Source organism: Nuphar pumila, chromosome 16, assembly GCF_984573655.1.
Source record: "Nuphar pumila chromosome 16, dmNupPumi1.hap1.1, whole genome shotgun sequence".
In the NCBI taxonomy this organism is placed as follows: domain Eukaryota; kingdom Viridiplantae; phylum Streptophyta; class Magnoliopsida; order Nymphaeales; family Nymphaeaceae; genus Nuphar; species Nuphar pumila.
Genome location: NC_143264.1, coordinates 80,759,791 through 80,768,397, shown reverse-complemented (window position 1 = coordinate 80,768,397; position 8,607 = coordinate 80,759,791). Strand labels below are relative to the sequence as shown.

The 8,607-nt window shown below is 41.3% G+C and overlaps 1 protein-coding gene across 1 annotated transcript; it reads right to left on the bottom strand.

The window, feature by feature from the left end:
- Positions 1–3,065: 3,065 nt before the first annotated feature.
- LOC149813808 (elongation factor 2-like) lies at positions 3,066–8,094 on the bottom strand. The gene is made up of 4 exons (XM_089991524.1): positions 8,024–8,094; positions 5,960–6,010; positions 5,786–5,873; positions 3,066–5,688 (listed from the first exon to the last, which is right to left on the bottom strand). The coding sequence occupies exons 2-4, from the start codon at positions 5,960–5,962 to the stop codon at positions 3,248–3,250; spliced, it is 2,532 nt and encodes an 843-aa protein (XP_089847650.1). The 5' UTR covers positions 5,963–6,010; positions 8,024–8,094; the 3' UTR covers positions 3,066–3,247.
- Between the last annotated feature and the right edge of the window lie 513 nt (positions 8,095–8,607).

Below are 8,607 nucleotides of genomic sequence, written 5' to 3'. Positions count from 1 at the left end.
TGACAAGACGTTACTGGTGCTAGGTGGCTCTTCTATTTCTCAAAAGCCGAATTTTTTTGCCATTCTCACTCAGATTCAGAGAGCGATAAGGTAACTAATCTGGAGGCTCCCCCTGGTTTTCAGTTTCTTGCCAATAATAGCTCACATCTCCATCTGCTTCAGCACAAGTTCCAAGCTTTCAAGTGGCGGTATGCCCAAGTAATGCCCCCACCTTTACAAGGCTAAAATGTAGTAAGCCTTGTGGATCTAGTTGGGCTGTTGAATTGCCCAAGCCTTCTCATGGATCGCTTGGTGCTTGGGCAATTCAACAGCCCAACTAGATCCACAAGGCTTACTACATTTCAAGATTGCTTTAGAGAAACTTAAACGTATGCACAAGCTCTATTCTTCCGTCTGTTGACGCCCCCCAAAACCCTAGGTTTCCTTATGAAGATCATTGCATGGCTCAACCAACCACTCAGAGGGATTTACGACGCCTTTTTGGAGGCCCAGCAACCTGCCCTAGTCTTTCTTATAGATGGCCAGCTGTCTCATGCTTCGGCGGGACAAATTTTAGAAGCGATTCCTTAACTATAATTTCCTTTGGAGTCTTTTTTGACTCGAAAGGTGTCAATGGGGTGCTTTGTTTGTGGTATCCCCACCAAGTTTGGTTGGTTATTTTCTTAACCTATGTTTATTGGTTGAAGGTGAACGTTGCTCCGACCTTTAATGGACACCGTTTCGATGCTTATGATGTCTATCTTCACAACGACATCTAAAATTCTTAGACTCTTATTTAACGAGTTTATCCCAATCAATAAAGAAAAAGGCTCAGTGTGTGATCGTGGACATAGGCAGTTTTTGTTGAACCACATAATATTCTTGTTTTCCTGTGATTTTTTTTTTTTTTTTTGCTTTTTTCGTGCTTGTTTTTTCGATCCGATAGGCTTAAGGGTCGTTCCCTAACAACGTGCACTGTCGTAAGAACTTATTATCTTAAAATCTTGCAGTCTATCCATGTTGTGGCCTGCCCGAATATGTTCATTGGTGATTTTAATGCAATGAGAGGACCACGGGACAAGAGTGGACGACATCCATCCAATTCTGCTTGTCGTGACTTTATGGATTTCGTTGGGTCTGCTAATTTAATCGAGGTCAACGGTAATAAACAACATTTCACTTTTGGGAGATTTAATGTCCAATGTAAACTGAACTGGTGTTTGATATCCTCTTGTTGGACAGCATGTATCTATGGGGAGGGGGGGAGATTTCCCTACACTACGTATTTTACCTCGAATCGACCTCTGTTCATAGCCCACTGATTTTCAACTCCATGGTCCCTCAAACTGGATATAAGCCTTTTAAATTTCTCAAAATTTGGTTCATGCATGACGAATGTAGGAGAATTGTGGAGACAGGTTAAATATTGTTTGCAATGATTTAAAAGCTTGGAATCAAGACGTCCTTAGGAGAGCTGTAGATGTAGGCAGAGTATCTCAACTTCAACACTTGCAATCTTTGCTTGAATCGGGAGGGAGACAGGAACACCTACTTTCCTTCTTTCATGCTTTCATTCAGGGGACATATCCTTTATTGAATACGAAGGTGTTTAACTGATTTCACTTACATTCAAGAGGCTGGCAAAGATTTCTTATCAAAACTCTTAGATAAGACTGACAATGGAGAGGCATGTTTCAGAGTTTCTGATGAAGAAAATGCGCGTCTCCTTTCAGAGCCCACGAAAGGTGCGGTCCGACTTGCAATAGTTGCAGATTTAGGCCAATATAGTGGCAATTGTGAGTGCTTATGAACATCCGATCTATAGTGACAGTTTATATTGGGCTTGTATCCCAGCCGTTTTGGTGCCAACTGTGGTGTTTCGATTTACCGCTAAATGTCAATAGTGGCAAAAAATGTGCCACTGTTTCCTTTTTAGTGGCAACGAAAATTGCCACTAAATCATTTACATGCTGCTAGGTTGGGATAGAGGTATAGTGGCAGATATGGTTGCACTACATACTAGCAGCAGCAATTCTAACCGCCCATATTTCTCACTTTTTTTTACAATATCACGATTTGTACCGGCATTGAACCCTTGCACAGATAATAATAGTGCAAAAAATATAAACCTCGGTAAACAAGGCTGTGTTTAGGAGCTGTGTTGAAGAGGATACGAGAGGGGTGATGGGAGTGGAAAAGAAAATGAGAGATGAGGCTGTACTTAACTACATCCTTAAAATGACCCATCTCCACTCTCAACATCATTCTCATCAACCAAAACAAGGTTCCCAAACAATTGTGATGGTAGGTGGTATTAATTAAACCCTCATTAAATACCATCTCCAGCTCCCAAAACAGAGCCTAATTCAACATGGAATGGAAGGCAAAAAAATAACAAGATCATCTGTACTGAATACTGATAACTACCAGAAACCTCAATTAATTTCATTTTAACAAAAGTTCCCCCATGTCAAACAAGCCCTTATCTGCGACGCAATATGCAGAAAGAATCAAAACAGAGGCAACTAGAACATAGTGTTTCATAGAGACTGGTACTGACAAAGGCAAGTACAGGCATAAAAAACAAATTACACCAAAAATTAAATATAGGTGGATCTTAGGTGATCTATAGTGAGCACAAAATCTAATTCCAAACAGCAAACCAGGCATGGACCCATACGCAGCAACATGAACCAAGATTCATGAAGTCAGCAGATGGATGTGCATGTATACACATAAGAGCCCAAGATCCCTAATCAACCATGATATTACTGACCAACTGGGCGTCACGTCACACTTAAAGGTGCACAAAGAGAGGCAATCCAACCAAGCAAAAATAAAACATCTCATTAGATAATTATAATGATCAATAATCACCAGTTCACCACCATCCAGTAGAGCACGTCCAAAATTCAGGCAAAAAGAAAAAAAATAGGGATAAACTCAGTCCCTCAAAGAAATTCTAAAAATGTAACAGAAACGTCAAGAAAATGGCCTCTAACATACCAATCCATGTTACCACAGCAGATAAATAACTTTCTCAAAGCTTGTCTTCAAACTCGGACAAAGGAGTCATCAGCTCCTTAAGATCAATAATCACCAGTACACCACCATCGAGTAGAGCACGTCCAAAATTCAGGCAAAAAGAAAAAAAAATAGGGATAAACTCAGTCCCTCAAAGAAATTCTAAAAATGTAACAGAAGTAAACGTCAAGAAAATGGCCTCTAACATACCAATCCATGTTACCACAGCAGATAAATAACTTTCTCAAAGCTTGTCTTCAAACTCGGACAAAGGAGTCATCTGCTCCTTAAGACCCTTTCTCTTGCGAATGTCGATCACCAGCTGACCAGCCTGTGATCCGTGCTCCAATGGGTCAGAGTTCATCATATCCCAGTGATCGAAGACACACTGGGGGAAAGCCTGTCCGGATGTCGCAGCACGCAAAGTGCTCGAAAACCCAAATGATTCAACGACTGGTAAATACGCCTTGATGTTGTAAAGTGGTGTACCGGGCCTCTGCATTTCCTCAAAGACATGCCCACGCTTCTGATTAAGAACTCCATAGATACCACCAAGAGCCGACTCAGGTGCTTGGATTTCAACAAGGTAAACCGGCTCCAAAAGCCTTGGTTTAGCAGTCAGCTGTGCAGCGTAGATAACCCTTCTTGCTGTTGGAATAACCTGGCCACCACCTCTGTGAATTGCATCAGCATGAAGAACAACATCGCATACCTCAAAGCATATAGCTCGCATGTTTTCTTCGGCCAAGGCACCTTCCTTAGATGCCCACTGGAAACCGGCCACAACCGAGTCCTTGATTTCATTAAGGTATTGAACACCTTTGCACATATCCACGACCATATTGGGTCCCGTTGTCTCTGGCCCAAAACACCAGATCTTCTTAGCAAGGTCCTTGTCCCATCCAAATTCCTCCGAAAGTATCTTGGCACGTACTTTGGGATCATCCCTTGGGCCGATACGCCCATCATCAATGGCCTCAGCTAATCCATCTTCCATTGGTCTTGCTTCCATGTAGAGCCGGTTGTGCTTGTTTGGAGATTTGCTCATTACAGTTCGACAAGACTTCTCCAATACTGTCTCCCTGAATGACACAACAGGATCAGAAACCACAATCTCAGCTCCACCCATGAAATCCTCCTGCAAATCCTTGAGACAGATTTCCAAGTGCAGTTCTCCAGCACCAGCAATGATATGCTCACCAGATTCTTCAATCATACAGAGAACCATGGGGTCTGACTTGGCTAGTCGCTTCAGACCCTCAACAAGTTTGGGAAGATCAGAAGCAACTTTGCATTGAACTGCAACCCGTACAACGGGTGAAACAGAAAATTTCATGGCCCTGATCGGATGTGCATCCACTTCCTTCTCATTAGTCAAAGTTGCATTTTTGGTTATGAACTGATCCAAACCAACCATGGCAACTGTATTACCACACGGCACATCCTCAACAGACTCTTGCTTTTTCCCCATCCAAATAACAGTTCTCTGAACACTCTTTACATACAGGTCCTTCTTCTGCCCTGGAACATAGTTTGGTCCCATAATTCTGACCTTCATGCCAGTTGACACTTTTCCAGAGAAGACACGTCCAAAGGCAAAGAAACGGCCCTTGTCAGAAGCAGGAATCATCTTTGAAACATAAAGCATCAAGGGCCCATCAGGGTCACAGTTCCTGATAGCATTAGCATATTGATCATCAAGAGGGCCTTCATATAAATTCTCAACACGGTATCTTTGTGCCATCGAAGGGGAAGGGAGATGGAATATCATCATTTCAAGAAGGGCACTGCTAGCAGGAAGCCATGTCTGCATGACACGTTTCATCAGAGCCTTGCCCACCAGATCCTTTTCCTCACCTTTCATGGTGACACCAAGCTTCTGCAACATGGGCCACAACTTGTCCTTTTGGTCATTCATACAAGTGTTTATGATTTGCTTGATAGGTTCGTAACAGAACTGAACAAATCCTCTCTTGCATGTGGGCGAACCAGTGTTCTTATTGGTCCACTTCTTTGTCGCAGGGTCAAAAAAATTTTCACCCCATAGCCTTTCCATCATCTTGGACTCATCTACCCCAAACTTGGAGGCATACATTTTGGCAAAGTTTGTCAGTGTGAATGCCCAACCATGCAGCCCGGCAGAGAACGCCACAGTTCCTTTCTCAGGGTAAACCTGGACGTCACCAAGCAGTGCATCTTCATACGTAGCCATAATCACATTAGCATTTTCAATCACACGTTGAAACGTCTGATAGGCTTCCTCGCCTTCAACCTGCAGCTCAAGGAAACACCGATCCATCTTGTTGACTGTTAAGACAGGCCTGATCCTCTCACCCAGAGCTTGGCGAAGCACCGTTTCTGTTTGCACACATACACCTTCAACACAATCTACAACAACAAGAGCACCATCTGTAATACGTAGAGCTGCTGTAACCTCTGAAGAGAAATCAACATGCCCAGGGGAATCAATCAAGTTGATTAGATACTCGTTTCCTGATCTTTCTCCCTTGAAGTTCTTAAGGGACTCATCCGTCATCTCATAGTAAAGGGATATCCCAGTTGACTTGATTGTGATACCACGCTCAGCCTCATCCTGGCGAGTGTCTGTCATTCGAACATCTCCAGCAACTTCTTGGGCAATAATTCCAGCGGCTGCTACAAGGGAATCAGTGAGAGTAGACTTACCTGCAAGAAGAAAATTGAAAGGAGAAAGAATCAGTTGTGTCATTTATTTTAAAGTTTGTTGAACGGAGAACTATCTTAGTTTAAGAATTTTACACACCATGATCAACGTGCGCAATAACAGACATGTTGCGGATATTATGTTTAAGATCCATGATCCTACGGAGCTCTTCTACTGTAAACTTCACCTGCAAAGACAAACCAAGTTTGACTATCAGAAGCTTGTTGAATACAGGCAGGAAACACAAGACGTCATGTTTCTATAAGCTCATACCATTTTGGTTGCTCTAGAAGATCAACACTCTACACTGTCAGAGAGCAATTCCTGCAGCGAAGGCAAAAAGCAAACTAGGTCATATAAGAATAAATTAAATTGCACGTAGGTCAATATTGTATGTAAACATGCACAAATGTCCCACATCAACAAACATAATCTGTTACCAAAAAAGAGCATAAAGTATACCCCCATCATATCTCCAGAACCATATTTGAAAAAAAAAGAGAGAAAATAGAACACCAACTGCTTTATATGACTAAATGTACAGAAGTAGGCAATTAGTATCCTTTTATTACCCGATGCAATTAGGCATATTTGATCAACATCGTGTTAAGACATATCATATCTAATTCTAAATTCTAGTTAAATAACTAGGGTGAGAGACTTATTACACTGCAGGGTTTGTCATGCAGCCTATCATTAATATTTATCCATGAAAGACTCATAGGACATTAATAGCACTCCCAAGTTTGATGCCAGAAGTTTATTTTCAAGAGAATTTCTCAGATTCATGAAGCCAACAGCTTTGAGACAGACATATGGCAGGTCAAAGTTCATTCAAGCTAGGAAAACAAGATTATGGATGATGCTTGAGCATCTACTCAGGTCAGATTTATAAGAATTCCAAGCTCAAGCAATGGGTCAACTAGGTATGAGAAACTCGTTACCTGCTTACACCGACAAGCTTTCTAGCACCTGTTTAATAACGTCAAAATGGAAACACATACACCCACACGCACACCCACATGCTCACACACATGCAAACCCCCCTTTCATATAATTACACACAATTTAATCAATAATACCTGGAAGGATACCTCTCACAAGTGAGATGGAACAGTTGGACCTAACTGAACAGAAAGGAGAAATTGCAGACTCAAACCCCTCAGTTCCACTCGTAAGATCTTAAGTGGTAGGTAGGTACAGTAACCTTATCATCCAAAGATTTTTTTCAATAGGACTATCATCCAAAGCTTAGTTTCTTTTTTTCTTTCTTCAATAGATGACAATAAGAGCAAAGACGTTCCTTGGGTAGGTTCTATATCATCATAAAAGAAAGGGATCTCCACTATGACTGCATCTTTTCCAGTCGTTAATACATCGTAAGGATAGCTCCCAAAAGAGCCTGATTGAATTTCTTTGACCCTAGAGCGCTCATTAAACTGGTAAGCAGATCTGGCGATCAAACTCACGGATATCAATCACCACACTGCCTGAATATAAAAATATAACCATAAAAAAACTCAAATATGTCAAAGTCGGTCCCGACCTACTGTGTGACAGATTCATATATACTTCTAATCGCCATAGAATCAGAGACAGGCCATCTTAAATTTTGAGAATATGCTGGCAAGAAGCAAAGATGGAAGACAGAACTATATCATATGAAAAAGGTCGTGAACATACTGGCCATCAATTTTCAATTGCAAGATAACGTGTGAAACACTAAATTTCTGATCTACAAAGACACCGGTTCTTTTTTTTTATGAAGACCAAACCTTTCATTGGCACCATCCAATGTCAGTTCAGGAAGACAGACCGTGACAACAAAGTCCACGCTCAGCACATTTAGTTAAACAACAGATGCAATCGATCACTCAAACTCTACTCAGTTAGCACAGAATCTCCAGTTAACATGCAAGGGAACCGTAACTTCACTAACTTGAAACAGAAAAAATCAAGTTACAAACACGACAATTACATGAAAAAGAAAGAGATACTGAACCTAACTCTAGATTAGAAAAAATCTAAAGATTCCAAACCCACCGACAGGAGATAAACAATAAAGACAGAAACCAATATCACAAGTTCATATATTTCCATAAAATCTAGGATTAGGCTCGAGCTACAGATATAAAATAAGAACTATAGATCTAAATAAACCCCAATACCAAGAATAAAAATCAAGTAAAACAACTAAAAAAAGGGAGAAAAAAACAAGAAAAACAATTCAGAGTGGAATACAACGGAGATCCATGGACTACAAAAATCGAACGACGGATCTGAAACAAGAAATCGGAGGAGAAGGATAGGGCAAGGGAGAGGGCATCGGGATCTTACCTCGAGAGTTAAGAGAGGGTTTAGAGCAAGAAGAGAAGGAAGGAAGAAGAGAGGCGCACACGCAAACCCTAAATTTCTTGGACGGGAAGGTGCCTTTTATCCATTCCGATTCTTCCAAAGATGTTTCTTCGATTATCGGATCGTCTTTTGAATCGAACCGGTGATTTTCCGAGTCCGAAACCTATGGTTTTGGAGGGATCGGGTTTGGGTCAAGTATCCGACCGAACCAGGATACGGAACCATAGTAGATCCGAAAGCATGCATATTACTAGTAGATACGGATCAGTATGGGCCGGATCATTCTAGAACGGAATCTTAAACCGAAATACATGCAAGGGTTTAAAACTGGGTCTGGATCCTAATGAGATCCAATGAGTTATGGTTGCGGTCCTAACCACAAAGTTTTCCCTATTGGAGAGTCAATCTATGGTCTACTTGCTACCAAGCTTTGGGTTTTTTACAACAACAACAACGCCTTCATCCCAAAACAATTGGGGTCGGCGATATGAACCAAAAAAGAAAATTATTTTGGGTCTTCCACATGAATCCTTCTCCTCCAATTATTTTTATCCAATGCCATGTCC

Excerpts from the sequence above, each read along its gene's own strand:
- LOC149813808 (XM_089991524.1), bottom strand. Across the intron at positions 5,689-5,785 it reads TATTGCGCACGTTGATCATG|GTAAGTCTACTCTCACTGAT; the intron begins GTGTGTAAAATT and ends TTCTTCTTGCAG.